The 15,785-nt window shown below is 36.4% G+C and overlaps 1 protein-coding gene across 5 annotated transcripts; it reads left to right on the forward strand.

The window, feature by feature from the left end:
- Positions 1 to 2,042: 2,042 nt before the first annotated feature.
- Positions 2,043 to 15,582, forward strand: LOC106170630 (uncharacterized). Of its 5 annotated transcripts, XM_087014486.1 has the most exons (14): positions 2,043 to 2,287; positions 3,006 to 3,079; positions 5,363 to 5,626; positions 6,003 to 6,113; positions 6,486 to 6,724; positions 7,281 to 7,474; positions 7,901 to 8,023; positions 8,528 to 8,629; positions 9,261 to 9,414; positions 10,037 to 10,099; positions 10,843 to 10,951; positions 11,824 to 12,003; positions 13,002 to 13,112; positions 13,821 to 15,582. In XM_087014486.1, exons 3-14 carry the CDS (start codon positions 5,413 to 5,415, stop codon positions 13,940 to 13,942), a joined length of 1,722 nt encoding a protein of 573 aa, XP_086870612.1. In that variant the 5' UTR covers positions 2,043 to 2,287; positions 3,006 to 3,079; positions 5,363 to 5,412; the 3' UTR covers positions 13,943 to 15,582. The 5 variants fall into 5 exon arrangements, with proteins under 5 accessions (XP_086870612.1, XP_086870610.1, XP_086870613.1 ...); XM_087014484.1 differs by lacking the exon at positions 3,006 to 3,079; XM_087014487.1 differs by lacking the exons at positions 2,043 to 2,287; positions 3,006 to 3,079 and adding an exon at positions 3,462 to 3,486.
- The last annotated feature ends 203 nt before the right edge of the window (positions 15,583 to 15,785 follow it).

Consider the following 15,785-nt stretch of genomic DNA (forward strand, 5'->3'; position numbering starts at 1 on the left):
GGTTTTTTTCTAAAAAGCTTGGTTTTTTGTTAAAATCTCTTAAGAGATTTTAACAGAGTATAGCCATCAATGGAGGTCACGTGGTCTAAAGACAAGCTCAGATATCAGAATAATAGCTATAACTGCCGTTTTTGTGGTAAAACAGAATATGTTATATTTCTATGAGTTATTCACAATGTTTTTATTGTGAAATATAGATCTCATACGAAGAGTTATTATCCCTTTAATTGTTAAAAATGTCATTTTGTGGCCTAAGAGGAATGAAATGTAATTCCATCCCGATCATGTGTAGCTATAAAATGGACTGAGGCTGCTGTACACTGAAAGACGAAAATAAATACAAGAAAAAACTTTATTATCAGTGTGTACATGGCATCTTTTTGCATGTATACAAAGAAGCACGCAAAGGTAGGTTTTATTCAAAATTTCAGAATGACAAAAATATTTTCCTTGCACAGTGCCACTTGTTTCATGTCTGCAAGCATTTCATTCCTGAATGACTCTTTCTCTCTCTCTCGCTCTCTCTCTCCCTCTCGCTCTCATTCTCTCTTTTTCTTACGCTTGCGCGCGCGCGCGCGCACACACACAAACACACACACACACACACCTACGGTCAGGTTTATCCATATACAGGTCCTTTTCATATAACACTGCATGAGGGCTTTTTTGCATCGTCGTCACCAGACTCAGAAAATGTCGGTTACTCAGCTTCGCCACAGAGTTTTATTCCTCATATGGTACATGCATATGTTCCTGTATATACGGCATATCAATTACTTGAAGTCGAGATCGTCGTCAACGAGACAAAATAGTGTGGACTCGGAGATGGTGTTCTAATTGTCATTTTCAACACATTTTGGTTTGAATATCATTCAAGAGTAATCGAACAGCGTAGGTAGGTATATTTATATACAAAGATCAGATACTAAGCATTGGAAGTAATGTTGACTTACCCAGTCATGTAAACCACCATATTCTACTTACAAGTGACAGATACATTTCTTATAGCATACTATCTTCCAATCACAAAGATTCCGTATAGATTTATCTAAAACGAGTTTAAGCTCTGTCGTGAATATAACATTTTTTGTTAAAAATATCGTTGAGGTATATAATGCTTGGAACTCACAACGGACGAGTAATAACTATAAATCACATTTTTGGTCCCCACCTCATTAAGTGTCCAAATTTTTCATGTACACGTAAATAAATTGGTTGTCAATACTTGTCCTTCATTCATGAAAACTATCATCAATTTTGGATGAATATTCAAGACTCGAGGTTATATGTGGGCATTCTTTGGAATGCGACAAGTTGCCCACATAACCTCTTCAACAGAGTTCACGAGAAAAACAAAAACAGCGCATTTTATTGAAATGTAGGCTTACGCCTCATACGCAGGTAAAGTTGACCGTAGAACTGACATCCCAATTGTTTTAATGAATGGAGAAATAAAGCCCTTCCTGAAGTGAATATACATGTATATATTGAAAATGACTAAAAACGCACTTAATTGGCGTATTTGTCGAAAGTAAAACTTGTTTGTTATAATCCAGAGAAAATGAATGAGAAGTAAGTTGAATACAGGAGACAAATTAAGGTTCCAGCAATTCAATCGATGGAATAATCACTTAATTGATTTTTAAATTTTTTCACACGACCCAGAACCAGAAAAATATGCAATTTTTCCCTAATGTATTACATGTAGATCCAATCACTCAGAATTGTCTTTGGACTTATACGGATGTCCCATATAACTGACAGAAAGTCTCCCATGACAGAGAGTCCGCTTCCCATTCATTTGTACAGGTAAGCCTGGCCCGAGATTTTTGCCCACTTAAGTCAAGCTAACCCTAACCGTTATAACTAAATGGATGGCGGACTTTCTATTTTCTTCATGTGCCTTCAGGTAGTTCAAAGTTGCAAAAGAAATAGCAATTTCCCCAATCTTACGACAATCCCAATACATAAATTCCGAGACTATGCCGATCTTCATCTCGTGGTCACTTTATTTAGATGCCCGCTTGGGGGCGTTTGTGTTGTTTGCTTGCAAGCGACACCAGCTGTGAGACAACCACTCAGTCACTCTCACCCTTTCGCTCCACAGTATAAACAGTGGGAATCTTTAAGAAACGGTGCTTATTGAAGGTTGGCGTACTCTCTAACTGTCGGTCACAAGGAGCGTGAGGACGGGTTATTCGAAGATTGAAGATTTAAGACCAAGCTGTAACAGTATTCCTACGACAGTCCTCGCTGTTTGTTATTAACACCCTGACACAACTTACAGGTAATTATGAGAAAAAGGATTGCATTGGTCGATACCTGTCTTTCGTCTATCTGCATTTAAGATCACATTAATTTGAGCTACTGCTCCATTTGCACAATTTTTCCAGGAGTCGTATTGTATTAAATAATATAGTACACCCTGATCGCTGCTTTTATTGATGTTTTATAAGTATAATAAGTAGTATTTTGCTTCTTTCTGGTTCTTGAGCCTGTAACCTCAAGTGTAAATTATTAAACTCACCCGCACGTCTTTGATTGATACCCATTCATAAGCTTCGCATAATATGCAAGTTCTGTCTGAATTGCGCCTGACTTCATTCATCTTGTAATATATGCATTTTTCGTCAATATTTCCTATGGCTTTGTACATATTATGTGTCAGAAATGCGATAATTGTGACGCACTTCGTGTATTTTTTATTATCATATCGTATTGTCTGGGTAAAAAAGATCCCAATTCAAACTTTATATATATATATATATAGGGACAAAGATTTCTGCTTTTTACTGACGACATACGAAATTTTGGCACATTTAGTGTGGTTAACGGCCTTCAATATTTATTATTTATTAATTCTTTTATACAAATTCTTTAAACAGAAATAAATATATATATATATATATATATATATATATATATATATATATATATATATATATATATATATATATATATATATATATATATTTTTTTTTTTTTTTTTTTTTTTTTTTTTTCAGGGAGAAATTGTACTGTAACTGGATTTCTTAGTGATACAAATGCCTTTTCTTTCACATATGAGTCTATTCAAAAAGTTTACTACATCCTGCATTTCGACACCCTTTATGATCATTATTAATAAAGACAGCAAATAAAACACTTGACTATTACAATTATACAAATAACTATTTGTCCTCACCATTCTAAGCTTACGGTAGTCCATAAGGTCTGGTCGGAAAATACGTTTAGAAATGAACATGCTATTCAATTATTGCGAGTGTAAAATATTGGGAGTGTTTTGAACTCCAGATGTCCCAAAGTAATTATTTTTGGGTCCGTTGATATCACATTACTTGCCAATATGCCATGATTAGAAGACTAAGACTGAGCTCTTTTTCCCGTCAATGAGGTGAGTTGTCCAGCCAATAGGAGCAGTCAAATTGACGCCTACTCTCTTGTGACCCTAACCGTTAGCATCACAGGAAAGCTAGGAAAGCGTGAGTGAGTACAGCTCACATGTCAAATCAGTCCCGCCAAAACGCCAAGGTCAAATCAACCTTATTACCGGGTAACAGGAATGGAAGTCCGCTAGGAACCGTAGTCCGCTCCCCATTGCTTTTTACAGGTGACATTCGTCCCATATACTAACCCCAATACTCCAACTAACCCTAACCTGTACTAATTATATGGAAGCCCTGTCTTCCACTCCTAGGACTTCCATTCCTGTTACACCGGCAATATAGTATAAAGTATAAATTGTTCCGAAGGGACAAAGATTTCTGCTTTTTACTGACGATATACGAAATTTTGGCACATTTAGTGTGGTTAACGGCCTTCAATATTTATTATTTATTAATTCTTTTATACAAATTCTTTAAACAGAAATAACTATGGCGAAAATAATGGAAATGATTTGAAACGATATCAAGGGACACCTTATAGACTACAACCAACTTGGTCGTACACTGTAGACCTTTCATCCGACTGACTCGAGTAAATGTTATCACTCCATACGGAAGATACGAGAGGCAATCCACATCAGCCGTCAACATGCAGCCACCCATGAATAGGGGACGGGGTGTCGATCTACATGACATTACAATAGGGTTCTAGCCACTATACGACCAAACAGCCAGGGAGTAACAACATTTACTCAAGTCAGTCTGATGAAGGCCTACTACCTCAAGCTTACGTATGGTGAGGAAAACTTTTCCGACTTGTGCCCAGTAGTTATAATTCGCATTCAAATACCAAGCTAATGGACATTTTTGCTTAATGCAATTATTTCTAAAATGTTAGGCATAGGGATAGAGAATATATGGGTATGGTTTCATCTTGGCGTTATTACCTCCTCCAAGGAAGTATGTTTTCACCCCTGTTTGTTTGTCTGTCTGTCATCAACATAACTCAAAAAGTTATGGACCGATTTTGATGAAATTTTCAAGAACTGTCAGAAAGGGGGCCAAGGAAAAGGTGATTAGTTATTGGTGGTGATCCGGATCAATAATCAATAATAATGAAAAAAAATTGCTGCCTTGGCGGAGGTCTGCGCTCTCGGATTGCTTTCTAGTATTTGTTCTGGGAAAGGAAGGGGGAGAGAAGAGGGGGTAGGGGGTACCTCCAACGCCAGAGAGGGTAGAGCGGAGAAAACACATGCTTGTCTTGGAGACATGATTTGTTAGTCTTGAAAACTTCCAGCACGTCTATAAGGCTACATAAAGACAGAAAAAAAACTTATATGGACACGTCGTCTTTAGATCGTGAAGAAACATTTTTTGATTTCGTATCCAACATCTACGACAAGCAGTTACATGTTATATGCATAATTAGCTCAGTTCCAACTCTGAATTTGTATTGAAAGACTGTGCGTGTTGTGTTAACCGAGTCATAAAGGACACTATACTTTTCTGTCCCCAACAACATAATGAAGAATTTTGGAGTAAATCGTTTCAAATCATATGGAATTCATACCCACTGTTCAATGTTCATTATAATAATAATAATAATAATAATAGTTATTATCATTGTTATTATTCTTATTATAATTTTTATGTTTATTTAAATTCTTGAGTCTTTACAATATGAAGAATATATTATACACGTAAATGATAAGGAAATGGTTGATTAAACAAATTGATGTAAATTATGAAAAATTTAAAATCCGTTACTTCATCAAGTCCATAGAAAATCATTTAGAAATTCCAGGGTCATAATACGTAAGTTATAAAATTTTCTAAAAAAAAAAAGATAACGACTTTGTGGATCATAATTCTGTGAACAGTTTTCAGTATGGAATACATATGTGATGAAGGGAGAAATAATTAAGTATTTAAATTTCCTGGAAAATTTTAAATTTTAATAAATGTGTGACTTGCAGGTTGTGGGTGATCAAGTTCAAGTCCAAGGTCAAGAATAAGCTGAAGTCCAATGCACGGTTTGCAGGCAAGCCCCAGAAAGACAGAATATCCCTTCAAATGCAGGACCGCGGCGTTCCAAATTATGAGGAAACCAAAGGGATTCATGGTCTTAGTCTCAGTGACTGCGTTTTTTATCTTCCTATCTCTGAATTTAAACATGGACACATGGCATCACAAGAAATGGCTTGCATTGAAGAACTTTTCGGATTTTATAATCGCCTTAGGCGAGTGGTTTTAGAATACATTTATTTTCAGTAATTCAACTCTTTCTCTGCCCAAACGGCCAATAGTGTTAAGATCTTCTGGCCAGGTTTTTTCAACTGTGAACCGCTTTTATAAACCTGCGGCGCTTTAAATTGTTCACTTTTTCAAAATTTTGAGTTCACCGTTTCTTATATTTAAAAAAAGTCAACTTGCACACCTTATTGAATTAAAGCTTTTTGGCCGCAAGTGAGTTAGACAACCCATTAGTTAAACTCTATTTTATTAATTAAAATTAAAGTTTAATCAGAATTGAACAGACATACACGTCCTTTAACAGAAGAGAAGCAAACAAGTTCTATGGAACTGTCATTAATCGTTAAGATATACATATTTTAGAAAGAAGAAGAATGATGAATCTGGCTCCGCCATCATGGGGAGGGTACGAGTTCAACTTCTCAAAGAAGATCTATACATTGAAAGACTGTTCAGATTTTATAAACGGTTTAGGTGAGATTTTACAATACATTTTTTTTTCTAAATCCATATCTTTCTCTGTCCCAACGGCCAAGAGATCTTCTAGCCAGATTTTGTCAACTGTGACCCGTATTTTATTGCCTGTCTGAACTAAACTGTTTATTTTTTCATTTTAAGTAAAACTGTTTCTATTATTCAGAAAAGTCCATTTTAAATGTACCACCTTCGTGAATTGAAACTTTTTCATTAAAATGAGTTGAATAACCCATAAGTTATGTTTTAATAATCAAAATTTATGTCGAAATTAACAGCCTTGCATCTACAACAGCAGATTTCTTCTCGTTATTTAAGAAGCAAACCAGTTCTAAAAAACTTTAATAAATCGTTAATATATACATATTTTAGAAAGAAGAAGGATGATAAATCTGGTACCGCCAACGTGGGGAGAACTCGAGGTCAAATTCTTAAAAACCGGTATAAAACTCGGAGGTCAGTGGAAGCCGGAAAACTGCACAGCTCAAACGCACGTGGCCATCATTATACCCTTCCGTGACCGCGACGCACACTTAAGAATCTTCCTGAACAACATGCACCCATTTTTACAAAAGCAAAAACTGGACTACCGAATCTATATAGTTGAACAGGTAGGCCTGCTCGAGAAGAGTGGACGAATCTCTCTCTCTCTCTCTCTCTCTCTGTCTTTTTACCTCCGCCAAGGAGGTTATGTTTTCACCCCTGTTTGTTTGTTTGTCTGTCTGTCTGTCTGTCTGTCTGTCATCAACATAACTCAAAAAGTTATGGACAGATTTTGATGAAATTTTAGGGAACTGTGAGAAGTAGGCCAAGGAACAGGTGATTAGTTTTTGGTGGTGATCCGGATCAATAATCAATCAATAATCAATAATAAAAAAAAAATAAATAAATCATTATAGAATGAAAATTTAAGGGTGAAACGGCATTGGGTGGAGACTTTGCTACCTTGGCGGATGTCTGCGCTCTCCGAGTGCTTTTCTAGTTTCTTATAAAACTGGCTTTTGATAATTGGTCATAGGCGGCGGGAAATAATTCGCCTCTCTACGATGTGTATATATGCTTTTACACTTTAAGTGCTAACCTATTGATTCCGTAATCTATACAACTCATTTACGAAGAGTCGCGCATATCTTTTATTCCCATACATAATTTTACTTTTGCTTGTAGAAAGCTACTACTATATTCAACCGAGGTCTCCTAATGAACATCGGATTTGTTGAGTCAGCTAAAATAGACAAAGACTCGTACGACTGTTTCGCCCTTCACGACGTCGACTTGTTACCGGAAAACGAGTGGAATTTCTACAACTGCGCAGAAAAAGTGAAACACATGTCAGCCAACGTTGATAAGTTCAAAGAAGGGTAAATATGTGTGAGTTCTTGTGCTTGTGTTTGTTTTTGTATGTACATGTTTCTGCGTTAGAATTACATTAACGCCCGTGCGCGCGCGCGCTTGTGTGTGTGTGTGTGTGTGTGTGTGTGTGTGTGTGTGTGTGAGAGGGTAGATGTATTGGCGACAGAAATGCATAACGTGTTCTCGCTAATTAATCTGTATTTTCCAGTTGTACCTTAGGGTGAGTTTCGCGGGTTACATATAATTTGCTTGCTTTTACAATGATTCCATTTTGCAACCGCAACACAATTTGGCTCTACACCCTTTACTTATTACTTAGATCAAACTTTGCAATTCATGCTCGACGTGTGAACTCCACCGATTTTAGCAGCAGCATTTATCATTGCTGCGAGCAACATTATCTAATTTAAAACTGAGCGCCAATTTTATTTCAGACTTCTCTACCCGACAATTATAGGAGGAGTGACCATGCTCACTAAATCACAATATCGCCAGGTGAACGGCTTTCCAAACACGTACTTTGGGTGGGGAGGCGAGGACGATGACCTTTATATAAGGTATATATATATATATAATTTCTAATGTTACGTCAAAAGGCTACTTGTATATATGCCGTCATGAAATAATGACGTCACTGTCTAGTTTGCTGGTGACGACGGCGTAAAATTGCGTCATTTTTTAAAATCATATGTCACGCTTTTGTTTGTTAGGCTTTTTTATCATATTTATAAATTTATCATTATTGACAGATTTGTGCCTTGTAAAGAGCTACATTGACTAATAGACTTTCTGTAAAAGCACCTCAATGAATTTGACATTTAAATGAAATAAACATCATATACATAAATATACCAACAACTTTGCTGTTACAATCCCCCATTTTGTAACTTATTATCATATTACATTTCGTCATTTTAATAAATGACAATATCAGTCATATTGACTTATTTCTTATTTGATTTTGAGCAAAAACTGAGCTTCGTTGTGCTTGTGAACATTTGGCTACATAAAACTGATGTTCAGTTTGTGCAGTTTAAAACTTATACTTCTTACATTAACAGAGTCGACAAAAACGGGGGATTAACCAGAGTGCCCTTTGATATTGGGCGATACAGAATGATAAAACATAATCCGGATTCTGGTAATCCATTAAACCTGTTAAGGTAAGGTTATCGAGAAGAGCCGAGGTCTAGCAAGGCCGAGACCTAAACATGGCGGGCCTACATCAAAGGAAGTCCGCGTAATCCTGAATGAATGTCAATGAATGTCATTGAGAGACCATAAAAGGATTATGCAGTCTTCCTTTCATGTAGGTCCGCCATATTTGGGTCTCGGCCTTGCTAGACCTCGGCTCTTCTCGATGTGAATGTTCTCTTAGACTGCGTTTGCATTGCATGAGAGAGAGAGAGTCGCACAAGAGTTGGAGTCATGTTTGTGGTCGGCAGGCGTGTAGAAAGTAAACATTAAGGGAAAGTTAACTATTCTGAAAAGATAAACTTGCATACATTTATTATTTATTTTATATCTTTATTTATTTATTTATACTATTTCGACTTATTTATCCTAATTTTGACTGATTGAACGTATCTGTAGGTATGGAGTAACAACAGTTTTCAAACAATGGTCCTTCCAACTTCCTACTGTTTAGACCAACGATTAAGCGGTCCATCTCACGATTTATTTTAGAAGCATATTCCTGTTCTGGGAAGTGCCCCAGGGCCCGCCTAATCAATCTATTTTGTCACAACAAGGGTTCTGTTATTCTTCAATGAATAAATCTAATATTTTTCTCAGACATTCACTACTCCATTATGCAAAGCTACGATGGGAAATGGACGGGCTAAGTAGTCTTGAAGGGACTTACACTGTGTTAAAGACCGACGAGTTTCTACTGTACACGAGAATATACGTGGATGTCGATCCGAATGCCGTTTACACTAACATAAAGGTATGCTGTTATATAAAGCTTTCCTGAAATTCTTAAATGTTCATACCATTTCCACTAGGAGAATCAAAGAACAGATGTGAGATAATGCTGTCTCATATCTATAGGTGAATCAGTATGAGAAAAACCTCTCTCTCTCTCTCTCTCTCTCTCTATATATATATATATATATATATATATATATATGGTTTTAAGTTACATTTTGTCTTAATTGAACTTATTGCAATCGTTGATGCACTTTATTTTTGGAAAATGTCGTTATTTTTAGCAAGAATATATATACCAAAGGGGTTATAAGCTGTATAAGAATACTAAGTAACAAACCTTGTTTTAAAATCAGCGCTATATCCCCAGACATTAATGTAGTTGAAACCCATGGAAACTTGGATTTACTCAAAATATTGAAAGATACACACTCTTTATGCACCAGATATGTATTACAGGGGTATTTAAGATATGGAAAGCACTTAACAACAAATGACATTTGATAACGGTCACTTTATCTCTCTGATCTCTAGGATTTCTCAAAATGTAGTTTTGGTATTTTTAGGATGCGAAAAAACAATCCGAGAATGTCCATTATACCCCCTGGTAACCCGACAATTTCGTTTCTTCTCCAATTTAGGCAAAGAGCAATCACATCTTTGGAAGTGACTTTCAACGACTCATTAAATGGACGGAGAAGAAGGTAATTTTTTTTTATGAATTTGTAATTTTAAGTCAAATCAAACAATTACCAGCATGGCAAACTTAATGGATCTCCATATTTTAAAGTTCGCTGATCCCTGTGGTACATTGTCTATACACCAAGGTATACTGGACTTGGGCCAGATAATGCCTCATTATTTAGCAGACAAAGTTTGGAACCAATTTGTAGGAAAGTTATGGAGCCAACGCCCTGGTTCTGGATCACACGGGGCTCCAATTGAAATTAGAGTAAATTATGTTTTATGAATACATATGTTCACCTGCAGGTTTAAAATGAGGTAATTTGATAAACTTGACAATGTTTCTAACCAAGAGGTATATATACATGTTTATATAGTGGGTATCATAAAAATGAGAAACTTTAAGGTTATATAATGAAATTCTAATGTTTTATAAAATGTAGAAAACAGGAAAAATTATACAAAGATGAACTATTGTTTCAAGTTTTATACACATGTAAAAAAATTATACTGTATGCATTAGAATAATCTTGGCCTTGAATATAAAACATTTAGGATTGGCGCATAAAAATTCATTAGGAGAATTCGCAAACATTATTGAATTACAAATAAATTTAGAATAAATATAGGAGTGGTAGTATATTTGAATGTATACTTTAAAATGTAATTATACATTGCGTTTGTCTTTTGGATGTCAATAAGATCCAAATACTCTCAATGTGCGTGCAGTTGATACAGGAAGGACCTTCATGTCATATTTCAGGAATGCGGGTGTAAGAATGGCGGAATTTGTGTTCAATCAAATGACTTGAGTTCACAGAGGACATGTACCTGTCCCTACCCATACGGCGGGTTACACTGCGAACGGAACCGTAAGTTATGTTTAGAAACTCGTTAATAGTATTGAAAGTAGCCTTGAACTTACAAGGAACGGTTTTTACTATCTTTTATTGAAAAATCTAATATTTCAGCTAGTTTTTCCTAAATTTAACCAAAGCCCCTTTTCATCGCCACTGTGTTTGCTGAATAGAAAGAAAGAAAGAAACGTCAAGTTGGTATTTTACCGTGTGATCAATATTTGGAAATATGCTGCTAGATTAATTTTGGACATTATTTCGCTTTACTGCTACTTCCACTCGTTCATTAGCCCTATTGTCTACTGCCTCTGTGCCATTTGAGCAATGACGTCAATTCCGTGCAAACAAATTAAATTCACGCTGAGCAGTATACAATTAAGTGTCCAGAGAATAATATATATATATATATCCTCTACCAAGGTGGCAGAAATATCTGTGACATTGGTAGAGTGCAATTATTCACAGCTATCTCTCCGTTATTTATAGTGCATGAAAAGTCTTTTGAAAGAATTGGTTTTTGGGGAAATTTCTGGATGTACGAATATTCTATTACACAGCAAAGTTGGCAAATTTACACCCACAACCTTTTTTTTTTAATATATTTTCTTTGACTCATTTTGGAAAAAGGCATCAGTGGAATTTTTATTCATTCATAATTTGTCATGGGGTTGATTTCATGTCAAGAATTTTAATTCTTAAAAGCTATATGCCTTTCATATACAGAAAACAACAAAGGTGGAGCATCGTGAAAAAACAGTTGGTTCTTACATGTTCCAATAAAAATGAATAAAAATGATCTGCTAATACAATGCATGCTTAACATGAACAAAAACATTGGTTATTGCTCATTAGTTGATAGTCTTTGTATTAATTTTGCATATCATAAGTGACGTGTCCACCGCAGTTTGAAGTAATGTTCGGGACAAGTTGCTATAGTTTCAACACGACATTGGACGGCTCCTTCTATAAGGGCAAGGTGAGCTGTGAGTCAATTGGAGCGAGACTAGTCGCCGTGAACGACGAGAAGGAGCACCGATTTATAACACAATACCTTGCTGCTGATGTAGGTAAGATAAGTCTAGCACATTACATATATTATAGAAAATTCCCACTAGAACAAATAAAGTGCTCGCATTGTAATGATATTGAAGACGAGTTCCACTTCGTCCTTGAGTGTTCTCGCTATGTTAGTATCAGGAATAAGATTATTAAGCCTTATTTTTGTAGAAAACCTTCTGTCTTCAAACTTGTTCTCCTGCTGAATACTTCCAATAAAAAAGAATAATGTAATTTAGCACGATACATTAGACAGGCTGGAAGTATTCAGCAGGGGATCAGATCTGTTACAGCTGTATGTATATGTCAGAGGCCCCGACCAAATCTAGTCCTATGTATAAAAAGCCCAGACCCCATGTTGATTACACCCTGGCTGGGCCCATTCTTCAAGGTGTCTTTGCATTGTTAACACCATAATGGGCAAGTTAATTGACCAAGTTAACTGGACAAGCTGCCAGTCTGTTTGTATGGCATGTGCAGGGGATGTCTCAGATCAAGGCACATATTATGATACTTACAGGTGTGGCAAATGAGATATAGTTGTATTTCATTACCTGTGATTTGTAAAATACATCTGAGGATGATACTTTTAAAGATGTTTAATGTTTGAAGAAAAGACATGTAGATTGATTAAGTTACATTTACTAAAGAAATGATAAATTAAAGGTGGGCTCCATTTGTTAGGGTGTTATTTTAATTATCTAGATTTTATACAGATCATAGGAAAAAGTCTGCCCTTTAATGAAATAAAACTATATCCCATATTGACATATATGTGGTTGTATGTGTGAAACTGATGGAATATATTATTCCAAAGTAAATAAACTATACATTATTTGGGACGCGAACATGCAGCACATACTTGATTTTTCAAAAATAATCAGTCTCATTTTTGTAGTTAGCTTTTTGTACGTGGGACATACATGTAGCCATCTTGCAATATATATACACATATTGTCTCCAATAACTTGGTAAGTTGTCCCATGCCATGTGTTTCATTGGACTTCAGCTCGATCCGACCGTTGCTGGTGGACATCAGCCACAGATGAAGCCTCTGAAGGTAGATGGGTATTGTCCGGATGGGGGAACATCCCAGCACCATTCACTGCTTGGTATCCAGGTACACAGAACACCTTTTTTTCCATTTCAGTATGAGTAATTATGTTTTCGTTTTCAATGTTTTGTCTTCAGTATTTTGTGAGACCGTCCTACATGCTTTCTCTGTAATCAAAGTGAGGGACTCTTAATAATATTAATAATATCAGAGATTATGGTTAATGTCTCGAACGAAATGCCACAAATTTAACTTTCAACTCACGAATGTACGCTTTGGCTATGGCTTTTTAGTTAGAAACCCGTGCATTCTATATGTGCCCCTCGATATCGTTTCAAACCATTTCTCTAATTGCTAGTGCGATTTATGTTTATAGATTTTGCCTAAAAAAATCCAAAATAATAAATAATGACGTCGACGACCCTCTAACCACACAAAATGTACCAACCGCACACATTCGTGCGTTGAATCATATGTTGGACAAATAAAACGTTTTATCCGTCTATGAGTGCATTCCCATAGATTTAGATCGATCCATCTAGATCAATCTAACTCCCCGGGGGTTCACGCTAAATTGCTGTCAGCCGAGCGCGCAAGGTAGTTAATTACCCCCTTACAGCTTTTAGTAGGCGGGACAGACATTTAAGCCGGCTAAGCTGACAGTAATCTAGTGAGACTCCCCACAGGGCTAGATCGATCTAAAATCTGTGGGAATGGGGTCTAAGACGCTTTTCGCCCACAATGACGTAATTTTGGTTCTTCTTTCTGTGGTAGGCGCGCCAGACAATGAGGGCGGCAATGAAGACTGTGCGAAGTACCTCAGAGACAGAGATTATTGGGATGATAGTCAATGTTCCAAGATCTGTAACTTTATATGTGAAACAGACGCGATTTAGATAACGGCCAATATTGAAAATACAAGGCAAGATATGGAGGGGTGGTATTAACAAAGTTTTTTTTTTTTGGGGGGGGGGATTCTTTCACCGTCCATTGGAAGTAGAAATTACCAGACTTCTAGCTGTCTATGAATTTACAGTGCATTATACTAGTTAACCTATGACCCGTAAATGCAGCCAAAATTTCCAAATGGCCGGTTCCTTCGGCATTGAAAATTGAAACAGGACTCCTCAGCGCGCATTATACTGTTCATGTATATACTTCTTCGATGGGGATCATCCCAAAGACCCGGTGCCATGTACCAGAAAGTCTCCCGTGACAGAGAGCCCGCTTCCCATTCATTTGTACAGGTGAGCCTCGCCCTATATTTTGACCCACATAGGTCAGACTAACCCTAACCATTATAACTATATGGAGGGCGGACTTTCTGTTACACGGACCCTCAGTTTCCTGCCCAAAGTCTACGCGTAAAATCGAGCGATATTTTGCGACATATGAAGGAGGGTCGGCATATTTGGGACGAAGAAAGGCATTTAAGATATGTAGTTACTCGGTTCTCATTTTATTTTAAGTGTTCACTGTACTGTGTGTAATTGAGACAAAATGCCACAATTTACAATCTACACAACGAATCTCCGTCTTGGGAGTTTAATTCCAAAGTTGCAGTTGATTTACACGTTACACTCCGCGCTAGGTCTACTTCAGCTATAGGCCCTAATTAATCAAAGTACGTTAATTTTAATTGCATTATGATGGCACACATTGTGATATAGATTTTCAGGATTTAAATCTATTAAAATCTTTCATATGATATCTGTAGGAGATTTATATGTGTGGACTGCATCAGTAAAATCATTTACTGCCTAGTTATAAGAGTCATTCATACACATATAGAGTCTGTTTATACTTTAGAAATAGCCTATGTTGTGAGCCGTCGACTGTCTACTGGATCCTGTTCAGGATTCTCCCGCGTAGATCTTGTAGATTTTTCTCGTCTAACTGTATATATATATAGTATTGTCTCTTAAATGTGAAAGATAGGCTATCGGAATATTCATTATAGGCTACCGGTATTTTCAATTATTAACACTGAGCTGAAACTGCAGAAAGGGTGTTTAATAAGCATTGCTTATACATGTAGGCCTACGCACATGTAGGCCCTACGCGTTTATAAATCATATATAGTAGAATATGTATTTTACAGTTCAATTTGATTTAATTTGTTGTAGGCCTACTTTTATTTCAAAAGATGGTGTGCTTAGCGATCTTCAATTTTGATGCCAATCAAACCTTGTTAGTATACTTATAATGCACTTAATTGTTATGTGGACCTACATGTACATGCATTTTTATATTAAAATTAAAATTAAATTAGAATGTTCAATAGTAGGGCCTACTGGTACAGTATGTCTACTTTATGTTATTTTAAAACATATGATAGTCAATAGGCCTATATGGACGTGTGCCGACCTACCGTGGTACGTCGTTATACGTTAAACGGGTTAAAATCAGAGAAGAAAAATCAACACACGTGTATAAGACCTGTATGTGAATCAATATTAATCTTTTTCGTTAACATGCCTACATGTTTGTAAAACTAGTTTAGGCCCTACAGCCAATAAAGTATTCACGCTACGTCGTCGATGCATTCTGTATGTAGGCCTATAATAAAAGTGGTTAATTTATAAATGTGTAATTACTGTACGAATGAGATGCAAAGAGAGAGAGGGACCCCGTTCCCATAGATTTTAGATCGATCTAGCCCTGTGGGGAGTCTCACTAGATTACTGTCAGCTTAGCCAGCTTAAGCGTCTGCCCCGCCTATACAAAAAGCTGAAAGGG

The sequence above is a fragment of the Lingula anatina genome, chromosome 6 (genome assembly GCF_051362555.1).
Source record: "Lingula anatina isolate TDL-2025a chromosome 6, LinAna3.0, whole genome shotgun sequence".
NCBI lineage: Eukaryota > Metazoa > Brachiopoda > Lingulata > Lingulida > Lingulidae > Lingula > Lingula anatina.